General features: G+C 43.3%; 1 protein-coding gene across 8 annotated transcripts in view; it reads left to right on the forward strand.

Moving 5' to 3' along the window:
* Yeats2 (YEATS domain containing 2) overlaps positions 1-16,508 on the forward strand; it is a 96,201-nt gene continuing 79,693 nt past the window's right edge. Inside the window, exons 1-3 of one of the 8 annotated variants that reach the window (XM_031363403.1) lie at positions 120-304; positions 8,149-8,364; positions 15,272-15,390. In XM_031363403.1, coding sequence (XP_031219263.1) covers positions 15,291-15,390 — 100 coding nt within the window. In that variant the 5' untranslated portion in view covers positions 120-304; positions 8,149-8,364; positions 15,272-15,290. Of the gene's footprint in view, positions 24-119; positions 305-383; positions 736-4,861; positions 4,970-8,148; positions 8,365-15,271; positions 15,391-16,508 lie in introns of those variants that run through there. The other 7 variants (XM_031363406.1, XM_031363407.1, XM_031363401.1 and 4 more) reach the window with 7 other exon arrangements.

The raw sequence follows: 16,508 nt of genomic DNA on the forward strand, positions 1-16,508 counted from the left end.
GGCTCACGCCAGTCAACCCGAAGGTGCGACACCGGGGTCAGAGTTCAGAGGCAGCTTTAGCCCCCCGCGGCCACGCCGCCCCGACCCCGCCCCCACCGCGCGCGCCCGCGCGGCGCCGCCCCCGAGGTGACGTACGGGGCGGAGCCTCGCGGCGGGCGGGCTGATCTATCGGGAGCTTCCGTGCGGGCGGGTCCCGGGCCTCGCACGGCGGTTCCACGCACGGGAGGAGACCTTTTGCTCTTTCTCTCCGCGTGGGGGTTCCGGGTCCCGGCGGGGCGGCGCTGCGGCCGGACGCGTGGGAAGGGTGAGTGTCGGCGCGGGCGCGCGTCTTGTGCGAGGCATTGTCTGGCGCGGGCACGTGCGCCCCTCCCCCACCGCGGCCGCGCGGACGGCTCGCTCAGCGGCGCGGACGGGTGGGCGCCCGGGTCCGCGGAGAGCCAGGTCCGGCGTGGGGAGGGTTCTTCCCGCCGCGCAGCCTCAGACGGGGCGCTTTGCAGCCGCGGCGGCTGAGCTTGCGCGGTGACCCGCGGGTGGTCCCGAGACGAGGTCGGCTCGGCAAGTTTGGATTTGCCCAAAGAAATCTGCGGCGGCTTGGGAAGGTTGCGAGACGCCTGCACGAGGGCGGAGGACGGTGCGGTGTCTGTGGGGAAGCTTCGGAAAAGTGAGGACTTGACCAGAAAGACGGCTGAAGCCGGAATGCAAAAGACAATAAGGCTTAGAGCTCATCTCCATTATGCAAGTATTTATGCTCAACAGAAAATGCTGTGTCCAATAACTCTGCAGCTCACTTACATCTTAGTAGTTTTGATATTGCTCGCATTTTGATCTAGGCACATACCTGATTGCAGAAACAACCCACTTTTAAAATTCCATTTTCTAATTAACATAAAATAGAACGTAATACACATTTATTCAGCAGTATCGTTGCCCTTAATAAGTAGCAAGTATTCATCCTAGAGAAATTTTAAAATGCAGACAAGGACAAAGAAGAAATTTTAGTGTCCAGAAGTAATTACTATGGGAGTGTATATTTGTGTAGTCTGTCTTAAAGGTAGGACCAAGACAAGGGATGAGGGGTGGATGCTTTAACTGTTTTACTTTTTGTTGTTCCTTTGGGGGTCGGGGGCTCTTTACATATACATATACAGTCCTGTTTCAGAACTTCAGGCCGCTCTGTAGACCAGGCTGGCCTCGAACTCAGATCTGCCTGCCTCTGCTTTCCCAGTGCTGGGATTAACGGTGTGTTCCATCACATCTGGCCGACTTACTTTTTATAGGAAGCTTGTGTAAAGGTTTTGAGAAGGTAGTGGCACAATCCCACCACTACATCGGAGAAGTCAAAAGTGTGTGTGTGTGTGTGCACACGCGCGCGCGCGAGGCGGCCTGGGGAGTCAGGATGCAGCTTTCTTCGGTAGCCTGGATTGAGTCCATAGCAATGGAAGCGGACAGTGAAAAGATGAGAGGATATTTTGGAGGTATAATTAGTGAGACTTGGAAGGGAAGAAGGGAAAGGGAGAGATCGCTAGTAGCCCAGGTTGGCCTTGAACTCTTGTACCTTATCAACTCCTAAGAGCTGGAGTTGCAGGCACCACATGCTGAGGGTTGCTTTTTGATTTGTGTGTGTGTGTGTTTTGGATATTTAGTTTTTGTTTTGAAACAAGGTTTTATGTTGCTCAGAGTGACTTCAAACTCCATATATAGCTATGGCTTTGAACTCCGGATTCCTCTGTCCCTACCTCTGCCGTGCTGAGATTAATAGGCTTTTGTCCACATGACCTGCATTCCCTTTTTAATTCTTGTTTTGAGCAACCACATTAGATAGATAACTGTACCATTTATTGAGATGGGGCAAGCATGCACCACCACCACCCAGCCTCAATCTCTGTTTTACAAGAATTAAATCTGAGTTACATATTTGTTATACGGTCAGTATGTTGAGAAAACACATGTGACAGTATAAAAGTCAGGATTAAAAGATTAAGCAGAGAACAGAGAAGAAACAGAATGTGTATTTCCTCTCTGGAAACCAAGAGGGCTTATAAGTTACTAGAGTTGAGTTGCTCCTTTTTGCACTGGCGAGATGGCCTTAGTGCCATTCCTAGGATCCACAGGGCAGAAGGAAGTAACGGGTTCCCGTACGTTGTTCTCTGACCTCCATAAGCATGCCGTGGTCTCAGGAATGTCTGCAGACACATGCTTTACCCCTGAAGTGTGTCCCTAGCTCTGTCATTTCTTGGTTATTGACATATGTTAATATTTTCCTCCACAGATTAAAAACATTGATTTCAAGTGTATGAGTTTTGCCTGTATATATCTACGTACCACTTGCATGTTGCACCTACAGAGGCCAGAAGGTGTAATAACTGGACCTGGAGTTATAGGCTGTTGTGACCATCACAAGTGCTGGGAATCTGACATGACTAGGTCTTGTGAAAGAGCAGCCGATGCTCTTAACCACTAGATCCTCTATCTGCACCTTTCTGGTTCTGTTGTGAGGAGCTTGCTTTCAGTGCTTGGAGGTGGGACCCAGAGTCTTTCGTGTGCTATGCAGTTCAACACTGGACTGCTTCTCCAGACCTTTTATTTTTTTCATTTTCTCATTTATCGCTAAATATTCTTTAGCTATTATACGTAACGTGAGGATAGCATAAGAGACTTTCTCTGTAAAATTTCCTACAGTTGTAATAGCTGTCTGCTGTGTATTATTTGGCATGTTGTAGTTTGTTTACTGGTTTTGGTTGGTTGGTTGGGTAGTTTAGTTATTTGAAACAGAAGCTTCAAGTTCATATGGTCAAGGGTAGGGGTAAACACCTGGTGGTTCTGCATGTGTAGTAGGATTACAGGTATGTCCCAGGTGGTTCTGCATGTGTAGTAGGATTACAGGTATGTCCCAGTGCCCAGCTAAAGTACTTTTTTAGTGTAGACTGTAAGAGCCAGACCTAGTGGTAGATCTGTCACCCCAGCTACTCCCAGGCTTAAAGCAGAGGGTCTCAGCTGGAAAGATACTCTTAAATTGCTGAAGTCCCAAGACTTGTTCCCAACACCCATCTTAGGGTGCTCACAACTGTCTGTAACTACAGCTCCAAGAGTTCCTATGCTCTTTTCTGACCTCTAGGGGCCCCTGTATACATGCATACACACACAACATACAAGTGTACACATAAATGAAAAGGAGTCTTTTTAAGTCTGGAGAAATGGCTTAGAACACTTGTCTTCTTGCAGGGGATCTGGATTCAGTTCTCAGCACCCACACATGGTGGCTTACAACCAACCATTAACTCCAGGTTCAGGGGATCCAGTGTCTTCTCTTGGCCTCTGTTGTGCAAGGACACATGCAGTTTACCTACTTACATGCAGGCAAAACATAGCTTTTTAAAAAAAAAAGACTTAAAAGCATCACAGTTTAGATAAGCCTTTTTTTTTTTTTAAGGCAGAAAATCACTAGCTCAAAGTAAGTTCAAGGTCATCCTGAGCAACTGAACAAAACCATATCTCAAAATATAGTAAGAAGATCTATAGGGAGAAATGGGAATATAATCTCTGTGGTGCAGCAGCTGCATACCATATATAAAGCTCTAGGTGCCTAATTGTTGTATTCACGTGTAAAGAACTAAGACTTACATCATAGATCCGTGAACTTAGCCTATCTTAGATGCACCTTACCCTCATTTGGGTATATTTCATTCCCTCTGGATATATTCTTAGAAATATTTGGAAATATTTGGATTGAGTATTCTCGTTCAACCATGCATTTTAAAAAAAATATTGTGTGTGTGAGTATATGCATGTGGGTACACAGCTTTGTACACCTGTAGGCCAGAAGAGTGCATTCCTCAGAGCTAGAGGTACAAGCATTTGTAGGACACCTAGTTAGTTACATGGGTGCTGGGATCCAAATCTGACTTCCCGTCCTAATGGTTATGCAGAGATGCTCTTAACTACTGATCCATCCCTCCAGACCTCCACCACGGGTTGTTTTCTTGATTTTAGATGTATTTTTTTTTTATGTGTATAAGCATTTTGTTTGTGTGTGTATCTGTGTACCACTTGAGTGGCTGGTGCCTGTGGAGGTCACAGGAGAGCATAGGATTCCCTGGTGCTGGAATTAGGGATGGTGTGAGCCACCATGTGGGTTTTGGGACTTGAACCTGAGATGCTTGCAGGAACAAGTGTTCTTAACTACTATTCCAGCTTTCCAGGCCTCAATTGTGAAATTTAATTTTTTTTTTTACTTGAATTTTTGTTATCTCTTCTTTAAATTTGCCACCGTGTTTTTTGTTTTTTTTTGTTTTTTTGTTTGTTTGTTTGTCAGTCTGTATACTACTGCCCATTAGAGGATTAAGGGGGGGTGGCGATTTCCCTTGCTGAAAAACAAGAATGTACAGTGGTTGTCTCCATAGCCTCTGGTCCATGTGGCTGAAAGTGGTGCTTGGTGACAGAATGCTGGGAAAGGCCTTCGATTCCATTTGCAAAATTACAAGAGAAAAAATACTTGTGTTGGTGGTGAGTTTGTGTGGATTTTTAAATTGTACTTATATGCTTTCAGTGATCAGAGATGGAGTAGGCTCATACTCTGTAGTGCAGGCTGGCCTAGAGTTCCCTGAGTATGACAAGCAGGCCACAGACTCTTGGCAGTCCTTCCTCTCCACCTCCCTGGGTGCTGATGTTACAGATGGGAGCTGCCATGACTGCCTTTAGGAGAGGGACGGTAGAGACAGGGTCTAGTTATGCTTCTAAGCCTGGCTTTGAACTCAGGATCCTTACAATCAGCCTGCCCTATCTCTCAGCACTGGGCTTAGAAGCGTATGCTGCTGGAATCCACACTTAACCTTACTTGATTCTCTTATCCTGGATTATGTAGGTGTTCACCCAGCTGGGTGTGGCTAGTCATCGCACCTGTGGCTACCTGTGGCGGTAGCTATGTAGGAGGTTAAGACAAGAGGATTGAAGCTGCAGGTTTGCCACACAGGTGAGTTAGAATTTCCTTTGATTCTTGAAGGATGAAGAGTGCTGTAGTAGAACTAGTGGGTCAAGGTAAAATAGGAATCCACTGGAAGGTGACTGGCGTTCAGGCATGTGTGCTTTGATTGCACAAAGGTAGATTGGTTTTCACTAGACAAGGGCTGTGCATCCTGATAAGAAGAGCCAATAGGAAGGAAACTGTTAGTTACCTGTGGTGAAAGTATGCCAAGGGTAGTTGGGTGAGGTACATCACACCTGTAATCTGAGCACTTGGGAGGTGGGTGGGGGTGCAGGGGGCAGGGACTTCTCATGGTGGTAATGGTGGAGTTGGTCTCTATTTCCATGTTTTGGTTTTCTGTGTTGTTTTGGTTTTAAAGAGAGGGCCCCACTCAATATCCCTTGCTATCCAGAGTCATTGTGTAGACAGGCTAGCCTTGATGTCATAGAGCTTTGCCTGCCTCTGTCTCAGAAGTGCTAGGATTAAAGGCTTGTACCTTCATGCTCTCCGGTGCTGCAAGGTGTGGTTGTGTTGTAAAGGGAGCTATGAATGCTAGTAGTTGTTTCCTTGGGAATTTTCTACTTTGGCTAGTAGTTTTAGTTGGGTGTTTTTGAACAGTTTACTGAATGCTTTCAGACACTTTGGAGGAAGGATGTGGGGGAGAGATGTATTGGATGAGGCAGTTAAGGAAGACCTTTTCAGATGATGTGGGTGTTTGAGTGTGGATCTGATGAAGCTAACCCGAGGGATGAACATCTCAGGCAGAAGGAACCAGAAACACAGAAGTCCAGAACACTCAAGAATATTTGACGGACAGAGAGAGGGGAATCATACCAGTATCTGAGATCAAGGTTAGAAAGAGGCATGGGCATCAAAGTTGGCAGATCATACCACAGCATGTGAATTTACCCGTAAGTGTTTTAGGAAATGCGTATCGTGAGGCAAGTAGATAGTGTGACATGGTTAGAAAAGAATTCTGTAATGCTTCTCTTTCTTCTCTTTCTTTTTTTATTGTTGTTATTGCAGTTGTTATTTTTGAGACAAGGTTTCTCTGTGTAAAAGCCTTGGCTGGCCTGGAACTTTGTAGATCAGGCTGGTTTTGAACTCAGAGATATGCTTGCCTCTGTCTCCTGAGTGATTAAAGGCTAGGCTAGGGATACCAACCCTGGTTCATAATGCCTTTCTTTCTTTCTTTCTTTTTTTTTTTTTAATTAGATGTTTTCTTTATTTACAATATCTCCTTTCCCAGGTTTCCCTCCAAAAAATAAAATAAAAAAACAAAACATGTTTTCTTTTTTTAGATGTTTTCTTTATTTACAATATCTCCTTTCCCAGGTTTCCCTCCAAAAAATAAAATAAAAAAACAAAACAAAACAAAACTAAAACCCGTTCCTCTCCCCTCCCCCAGCTCACCCCTCCTGCTTACTGGCCCTAGCATTCCCCTACAGTGGGACATAGAATCTTCACAGGGCCAAGGGCCTCTCCCCCCATTTATGACCCACTTGACCATCCTCTGCTACATATGCAGCTGGAGCCATGAGTCCCACCATGTGTACTCTTTGGTTGGAGTTTTAGTCCCTGGGAGCTCTGAGGGTACTAGTCAGTTTATATTGTTGTTCATCCTAAGGGCCTACAAACTCTTTAGCTCCTTGGGTCCTTTCTCTGGCTCCTTCATTGGGGACCCTGTACTCAGTCGGGTACTGTCAGAACCTCTCAGGAGACAGCTATATCAGGCTCCTGTCATCCAGTACTTGCTGGCATCCACAATAGTGTCTAGATTTGATGATTGAATATGGGAAGGATTCCCAGGTGGAGCAAATCAAAACAACCCTGAGATTCCACCTCATACCAGTCAGAATGGCTAGGATAAGAAACTCAGGTGACAGCAGATGCTGGCGAGGTTGTGGAGAAAGAGGAACACTGTTTCTTTGCTGGTGGGATTGCAAGCTGGTACAACCACTCTGGAAATCAGTTTGTCGGTTCCTCCGGAAATTGGACATAGTACTACCAGAGGACCCAGCTATACCACTCCCAGAAGATGCTCCAACATCTAATAAGGACACATGCTCCACTCTTGTTCATAGCAATCTTATTTATAATAGCCAGAAACTGGAAACAACCCAGATGTCCCTCAACAGAGGAATAGATACAGAAAATGTGTTAACATCTACACTATGGAGTACTACTCAGCTATTAAAAAAATGAATTTATGTAATTCTTGGGGAAATGGATGGATCTGGAGAATATCATCCTGAGTGAGGTAAACCAATCACAAAAGAACACACATGGTATGCATTCTCTGGTAAGTGGATATTAGCCCAGAAGATCGGAATACACAAAGTACAAACCACAAACCACAAGAAACTCAAGAAGAAGGAAGACCAAAGTGTGGATACTTCGTTCCTTCTTAAAAGGGAGAACAAAATACCCATGGAAGGAGTTGCAGAGACTAACTATGGAGCAGAGACTAAACGAAGGACAATTCAGAAACTGCTGCATAATGCCTTTTTTTTTTTTTTTTTTTGGTTTTTCGAGACAGGGTTTCTCTGTGTAGCCCTGGCTGTCCTGGAACTCACTCTGTAGACCAGGCTGGCCTTGAACTCAAAAAATCTGCCTGCCTCTGCCTCCCAAGTGCTGGGATTAAAGGCGTGCGACACCACTGCCTGGCTCATAATGCCTTTCTTAACAGGGTATAATTTGCATACAGTGAGATTCGGGCTTTCAAGTGTACAAATGAATAAATTTTCATGTAACTTACACTCTTACTAATATATAAGATATGGTCACTTGAAAGTACCTTTATTCTCTTTCAAGTCAGTCACCACCACCAGCACTGTCAGCTTCGTTCAAGTTTTTCTGGCCAGCCTGGTCTACTGAGTGAGTTCCAGGACAGCCAGACATGCACAGAGAAACCCTGTCTCAAAACAACAACAAAAACAGAACCCAACAAACAAGAAAGGAGGAAGAGGAGGAAGTAGCTGTTGTTTTTCTGATTGTGCATCTATCAGTTGAGGGATTTAGGAAATAGAATCCTTCAGTTTGTACCTCGTCCTGCTTCCCCTCTTGCTATAAACACTGAGATTCAACCTTGTTGCCTGGATTGGTATTGATGAGGTTTATCAGTTTTCCATTCTGTGTGGATTTCTGAAGCATGGATCATACCTTTCTTGTTTTGATGTTTACCACAGGAGCACTAGTTATCTTGTTCAGAGAGTGGGAAGTTTGGCCTGAACAATGTGAAAAGGAGGGCTAAGCAGTGAACATTGCCTGGATCTTGGGATGGCCCTGATTGCACGTGCCCGTCCTGCCCTACCCTCACTGCCAAACTGATGGAGAGTGCAGATCTTCTTAGTTCCAAGATTCACATGCCCAAGGAACATAAAATTGCTGACAAGATACTTGAGGTAGTCTATGACAGATCTTCTGAAGAGCCTTAATGTATCAGGTTTTTCTACTTGTTCTCAAAATTAGTTGCATCTTCTGTGAGATGGCAGGATTCTTGTATGGGCCCTAGGGATCTAGGTCTTTCCTGAGATGAGAACTATCTGCCATGTGAAATCCAAAACACCCAGGTCTATGAAGAGAAACCCTGTAGTTTACAGTGATAGGCTTGGTGTACTGGCACACACCTTTAATCTCAGCCCTTGGGAAGCAGGACAGGCGAAGTTACATAGCGAGTCCCTACTTCGGCAAATAAGTAAGTAAACCCAGTGGCAATATTATGTAACATATTTTAATTTTTTTGCTTAGTTTTGGGTTTTGATACAGGGTCTAGTTGTGAGTTCACACTGTAGATGGAGCTGCCTGTGAACCTGTAGCAGTCCTCTGCCTTCGCAGCTAGGCTTACATGGATGCACCACTATGCCCTTTTATAGTTTAAAAGTATAGACCGCTAAATGACTGATACCACTGTCAAAACTCACTTGTTTCTGTTATTTGAATAGGCATGATAGGGTTCCTTGTGTTGTTTATGAAAAGAATTATTTTTTCTTTATTATGTTTTAATTGACAACATTTGCTCTCTATGACCATACTATTTGGTGAGATAAAAATTGTAAGTTGGAGGCAAGAGATGTGTGGTAACACACTTTGCCTGCCACGTGGGCCCTAGGTTTGACTCAGGAGGTGTGGTGAGAAGAAATTAAGTTGGAGGTGTGGATGACTGAGGATTTTATTTTAGTTCTAGCATTTCATTTATTTGTATTTGATTTTTGTCTCAATAACTCCATCCTCACAGACAAAACTGAGGATAAAGATTTCAATCACTGTCTCAGTATTCTTTCCAGCTTTAACTGATTCAAAGTTGAGGATTACTAAGCATTTTGTTTCCAAGTGGAGCTGACTTCTGTCTAAGAACTGAGGTTCTTGTGCCTTTAATCCCAGCACTTAGAAGGCCTACGCAGGTAGATTTCAGAGTTCTAGGCCACCCAGGGCTAGACCTTGCTCAAAAGCAAACCAAAGCAAAGAAACCAGAGTTTCCTTTCCAGAAATCCAAACTATAATATCACAATAATGATTAAGTACACAGTTAACTCCCATGCAAGGGAAAATGCCTCTGCAAGTGTGCCGACCCTTCTCTGTCATTTACTTCAGTGTGTATTGTTTTTGCTAGGCAGAAACAGACCTGAATTATTCTAAACTTCTCAGGATAATTGCCAACTCTTTATGTTTAGCTAAAACTTAAATATCCTTTGAAATGACAGAGGAAGCTTCATTGCAAGTTCTTAATGTAATAAGCAACCTCAGCATACATTGATATGTTGATGGTTTTCTTCCTTACCTGTCCCCACTCAGACTGTTCACTTCTCCCTTCTTGCCCTCAGTTTGTTTTAATTTGCATTATCCTTTGAGTTTAATAAAATAACACTAGTTGGTTTTCGATGAACTTTCCTTCCCTCTTAATACGTCTTTCTGGGCAGGATTATTCTTATGATTATTTGCGAAGGACAGGACACGCACATTATGAATTTCATAGGTAGGTGCAGATGATACTCCTCCTGATCTCACCCTTACAGGTAATGCCATAAGACTTTTGGCACACTCTCCAGACGTTAGGCCACCTCTGGGGAGATGGTTCTGGAACAGATATGAAGGTCTGCTGGGATGTATTGATCCCTGCAGGTAGAAGACCTTTTGGGTCTTATTATTTGGCCTTGTAAGAAATTAGGAGCTGGAGAGATGGCTCAACTGTTAAAAGTACTGGCTGTTCTTCCAGGGGATCAGGGTTTAATTTCCAGCACCCACACGGCAGTCCTTACCTGTCCAGCTCCATTTCCAGGAGACTGAAGTCTCTTGCCATGTACACACATATTTATACCTAATGAAAATGAATTAGCCATATAGATTTTTTTGTTATTTCTTTTTGTTTTTTTCCATCACCAAGATATTCTCAAAATTGACTAATAACAAACCAAAGAAGAAACAGTCTCTCTGGCTGTATGTCTTTCTTTTGAGAGGTTTTCATAGGGTCCAGGCTGGCTTTGAACTCACTGTGTAGCCCAGGATGGCCTTTCCTCCACCCGAGTGCTGTGATTACAGATGTCTGCTACCTCCTGCTTTGTTTGAATGTAGCACTGGAGACTGAACCCAGAGCTTCATGCATGCTGGGCAAGCACCCTGCCCCTGAGCTGTCTCCCTGCCTAACACTACTTTTTACTAACTTTAAAAAAGATTAGTCAGATCCAGACCTTCCAAAAATACTTAGGTTGAAAATTACAGCAGGTAACTTAAGTTGTGAAAAGACTTTACATGGCTTTACATAGGGTACTTATAAATGCTGCATGCTTTTTGGAGTATTTTAAAATTTAGTGTTACTATCCAGGATTTATGTATCTGTATAATGACTGACTGTCATCTGAATCAGGTGACTGTCTCTGAGATAAACTAATTCAATTCTCTTCAGTGATCTCTTGGTTATCTGTTTAATTTTATTTTTTATTGTTGTTTTCTGTGTATGAGTGTTTTGCCCACATGTCTCTGTGCTCTTTGGGTGCCTGGTGCCAGTAGAGGCCAGAAGAGGGCCTTCGGTCTTCTGGACCCGGAGCTGCATACAGTTGCACATTATGTGGGTTCTGGGAATCAGACTCAGGTCCTCTGGAAGAGCAGGCAGTACTCTTAACTGCTGAGCCACCTCTTCAGTCCCTCTTAGTATTTAAGACAAGGTCTCCTACAACTTAGGTTGGCTTCCAATTTGATATGTAGCTAAGGCTAGCATTAAATTCCTCCATTCCCAAGTGTTGTAATTAGAGGCACCGTGGTAGGCTTTCTGTGTTTGTTTTCCTCTTTTAGTATAAGGACTAAACAAAGACCTGAGGTTCTTTTAAATAGATGCTTTTGTCTCACCTTTAAATGAACACATTTAAAAATATTTTGGGGGGGGGGGAAGTGAACTGAGTAAATTTTATTGCCTTGTGTTTTAAGGCATTTCCATACAAAATAAGTCGTTTTTAGTTAATAATTTATTTTTGTAAGGTCTTAGATTGGAGTGGACAGTTCAAGGGAGCACTGAGAGGGATTAGTGGGGAATAAGGAGCTTATTTGAAAGGTAATAGCACCATAGACAGACAGACAGAAGGGTTGGGGTGGGGCTCCAAGAGAGGAGTTCAGGCCCCAGTGTCTCTCCCATATGGTAATGGCGGGAGACACTTAGACTTTTTTTAAGGTTTGTTTTTGTTTTGTGTGTGGTGTTTTGCTTGCATAGATTTTTGTGCAGTGCCTATTAAGCCAGAAGAGGACTTTGACTGCCTGGAACTGGAGTTACAGACTTGTTAGCTCCCATGTGGGTGCAGGTGCTGGGAATCAAATCTGGGCTTTCTGGAAGCGCAGCAGTACTGTTAACCACTGAGCCTTGTCTCCTGCCCCACCTTATACTTTTGAGAGGATGCATTTTGGTTTATGGTGGCCTCTCTTATTCTCCGGCAGGAGGGGAAAGGAAAGGGTGGAGAGCAGACGTGGGTGTAAACTGACGTAAATTCGCTTCCCAGGTGACTTGTGGCATGGGAGTCTGCTGGCTGGGACTCAGCAGTATCCCAGTCCAGTACCTGTCAGTGTCTGTGAGGCCTGAGCAGAGGCTGGATTCTAATACCACGTTCTTAAGATTTGCCCTGTTTTTAAGACCCCCCCATTTCCTTTTTTTTTTTTTTTTTTTTTTTTTAGATACATAAAAAGCTTTATTTGCAGGGGAGCAGGAATTTAATCAAACAAGCCAAATCCCATGTGGTCATCCAACTCCTCGGACTCCTCCTCCTTCTCATCTTTCTTCTCTGCTGCAGCAGGGGCAGAACCAGCAGTAGAAACTGCAGAGCCAGGGGCTGCAGAAACGGCCACAGCCCCACCATCAGGCACACTGGCCAGCTTTGCCAACACCCTGGGCTGTGACATCCTTAATGTTTTTTCCATTCAGCTCACTGATGACTTTGTTGAGCTGGTTATGGTTTACCTCGATGCCTACCCACTCTGTGTGGTATTTTCTTGATGTCTTTGGTGCTAGGAGAGGAGTTGCCTCCGAGGGTGAGGGAGTTGCACATGTCCGCCATGTCGGCCGCGGTCAGACCTCATGCGTGCGGCCTTACCGCACCAGCGGTGAAAAGCCTTTTTTTTTTTTTTTTTTTTTTTTTTTTTAAAAATTTCAGAGTCTTACTGTGTTGCCTGGGCTGGCCCTGATCTGGTGATCCACTTTCTTAGAGTCAGGTATATGGTTATTTCTACCACACCTGCCTTCATTTAAAATAAACACCTCAAGAAATAGCAAGTGTGTTTCTGCATTTGGTTAGGTACGTTCATCTCCCTTAGTGGTACAGCACTGTTGCAGGAAGTATTAAAACAGAACCCCCAAGTTCCTGCACTCCAGCCACTCTCTGCCCGCCACCTCCGCTGCCTCCACGGCTAGCCCCATGCAGCAACTATTCGTGGTCTTCCCATCTCCGGTTCGCTGCCTCAGTGCCATCCGTACCCTCCCAACCATAATCCCCTTGTGGTCGGTGGTCCCACCTTTCAGTCACCCAGTAAAACAAAACTCTAGGAACTTATCAATCAGTAAGATTTATATAAAAGTAAATTCTCAATTCACAGGATGCCCACACAATAATTTCAGGTCCAATTGATAATGGTACAAACTGCTCACCTAGATCAGACAGGTTATTCTAATTATTCTATCCCTATATGGTATTCATAACTACCTGTGGCTATTTAAAACCATGCGGGATTAGTATCTTCCTCCTGTCCGTCCTTCATCTTGCTTCCTTCTGTCCTCTGTAGCTCCCTTGCTCTGCAGCTCTTAGTTCCGCCTCCCTTTTCTCTGTCCAATCACAGGCTTCCTGCTGCACTAATATTTCAGTGTAATTGGACAGGGAAAATCCAGCCCCACAGCACAAGTCTGGGACTCATGAAGCAGTCTTCAGTGTTATAGGTCATCACTGTAGGGATCTTTCTGCCTGTTCTGCCGGTACTTTTCCCCCTTGCCTCTCTGCCCCTGCTGCTCCACCAATGTTCTAATCTCATTAGTGATTCAAACTGCCCACTAAGGGAGCCACTAGCCTCATGTCATTAATTGAGCCTTTAAAAGGATGGTTAGTACAAATTAAGATGTGCTGCACATGTACAAAACATATCAGATCTTAAAGACTTGGTAAAATACACCACTATAAAATCACAGTACTGACTTGTTTATATTGGTTAGATATTATTTCTCTTAAAATGTGGCTGATAAAATAAAAATCTTTTTTTTAGATTTATTTATTTTTTATTTATATAAGTACACTGCAGCTGTCTTCAGAAACACATTAGAAGAGTGCATGGGATCCCATTATAGATGGTTGTGGGCCACCATGTGGTTGATGGGAATTGAACTCAGGACCTCTGGAAGAGTAGTCAGTACTCTTAACCACTGAGCCATCTCTCTAGCCCTAAAATAAAAATCTTTATGTGGCATACATTCCAGTCCAATAGTTCCTAAGCTGGCTCATATTGTGCACTGGCTGCATGCTTTTGAGAGGGTGCATTTTGGCTCATGGTGGCCTCTCTTATTCTCAGGCAGTGACTTAACTGCTTGCTGCTGGCTATTGAGCACTGGGAATTCATTGTCAGGAGTTCATTGTGGCAAAAAAGAAAAGAAAAAAAGGAACTAAATTTTATACATAATTTATTTATGTATCTAATTTTATTGTGTCTGGATGGTTTGCCTGCATGTGTCTGAACTGCATGCATGTGTGGTACCTATGGAGGTCAGAAGAGGGAATCAGAGCCCCTGGAACTGAAGGTTTTGTGTCACCATGTGGATGCTGGGAATCCAACTCAGGTCCCCTAAGAAGAGCAACCAGTACTCTTAGCTGCTGACCATCTCCAACCCCACTTTATTTAATTTTAATCAATTTAGTTTTAGGTGTAAGTAGCCACATGTGATTAGTGCCCAATGTATGAGACATTGTGGAATTAGAGGATTTATGGCATTGTTTTAATGTAAGCCTGGCTAATTAACCATACTGCAAAGTTGGTCATTAGTTTAGCCATTAAGTACACAGTTGCATTTGTTTTAATAATACTAAAAGATCAGGGATGGTTTTATTGAGTACCCACTTATAGCAAGCACTGTAGAAGTAATGGAATTGGGGTTTGCATATTAGAATGAGCCCTGAGCTATACTAGTCATGCTTTGAGATATGCTTAAAAGCTTTCTGAATTACACAGCACTGTAAGCTTAACATTGCTTTCATCAAAGTCTGTTTTATTCTCATATCCTTTTTTGAAAGCTAGACTTCTTTTGAAAAGTATGAGCAGGATCAGGCATGGTCATGAATGCATTTAAAAGATCCCTGAGTTCAAGGTCACTCTGATCTTCCTTGAGCTTCAGGGCAGCCAGGGATGCATAGATTAAGCCTGTCTCAAAAAAAAAAAAAAAAAAAAAAAAAAAAAAAAGGAAGGAAGAAATGAAGAAATGTGAGCCGCAGAGCAGCATGCAGCATTGTTAAGGAATTTTTCCCCTAGAAGGGAAATCCAGAATTTTTAACAAATAGCCATGCTGACAATATTTTTGGAAACTTTTAATGTTAGACTTTAATGCTGTTGGCTGAGTACACACAAACATTGAGAGTTAAGCATCCCTAACCAGAAAATCTAAATTCTCCCAAGGTTGAAAGATTTCTGGATTCAAATTTTTAAGAACACTCATATTCAGCCTATATATGCACAGACTCATACAAAATAACTACTAATATTTTGTAGTGTTTGTTTATTACCTTTGTGTGTATATATAAACATTTATACATGCTAGTATTTCATAGTAGTACTATTAATGTGTTTGTTATTGCTTCACAGTGAAGAATTGAATTTCACCATGTCTGGAATCAAGCGAACAATCAAAGAAACTGACCCTGATTATGAGGATGTATCTGTGGCCCTTCCAAATAAGCGGCATAAAGCGATTGAGAGTTCAGGTAGCCGTCTAGTTGCTTTGAGACTTAACTTTGCTGACATTTGCCTTTGCACAGGATTTTTAGAATCTACATGAATACCATCATATATAAGCTGAAGGGTTAGCCTAGTGTTCTGTGCACTTCACCACGTGTCACATACAAGGGAGGGGATCCGGCAGGAACATGATTAAGTAGTCTGGAAGTAAAGTAAGTCTTAGCTATTGTTGCATATAACTTAAAATCAGAATGTTGGCAACTGGAGAGATGGGTGGCTCAGTGGTCAAGGGTGCATTCCAGTCTTTTCTTAAAGATTTTTTCCCCCTCTTTGGTCTTTTGAGAGAAGGTCTCTGGTATGTAGCTCTGGCTGTTCTGGAACTAACTCTGTAGACCAGGCTGGCCTGAACTCACAGGGGTCCCACATACCTCTGCCTCCTGGGTGTGGGATTAAAGGTGTCTGCCATTATGCTTAGTTTTTTGTTTTTGTTTTTGTTTTTGTTTGAGACAGGGTTTCTCTGTGTAGCCTTGGCTGTCCTGGAACTCACTCTGTAGACCAGGCTGGCCTTGAACTCCTGAGAGCTGGAATTAAAGGCATGTGCTGCTACCAACTAATCTTTTTTTTTTAAATTTTATGTATATAAGTGTTTTACCTGCATATGTTTATGCACCATGCACATGCATTTCCCGCTTAGCCCAAAAGTGGGTGTTGGAGCCCCTGAAACTGGAGTTGCAAGAGATTATTAGTTCTAGTATAAGTGTTAGGAATCAAACCTGTCTCTTCTGCAAGAGTACTCAGTGCTCCTGACAGCTGAGCGCTCACTCTAGCTCCCAAGCCCAGTGCTCTTGCAGAGGATCCAAGTTTGGTTCCCAGCATCCATGTCAGGCAGCTCACAATAACCTGTAACTCCGGCTCCAGGGAAGTAGATGCCACTTTTGGCCTCCTTGGGCGTCTGCACTCATACACATAAATATGTAATTAAAACTGAAATAAATCTTTAAAAATAATAATATAGGATCAAAGTTTTTGATGTCTCTGTAATATAGAATAACCATGTGAGGTGATTGTATGTGATAGAGGTTTTTAATATAGCTTTGTATTATTTTCATGTATGTAGAAAGAAGAATGATCAGGTTATTTCATG

This window comes from Mastomys coucha, unplaced genomic scaffold (assembly GCF_008632895.1).
Source record: "Mastomys coucha isolate ucsf_1 unplaced genomic scaffold, UCSF_Mcou_1 pScaffold12, whole genome shotgun sequence".
Lineage (NCBI taxonomy): Eukaryota > Metazoa > Chordata > Mammalia > Rodentia > Muridae > Mastomys > Mastomys coucha.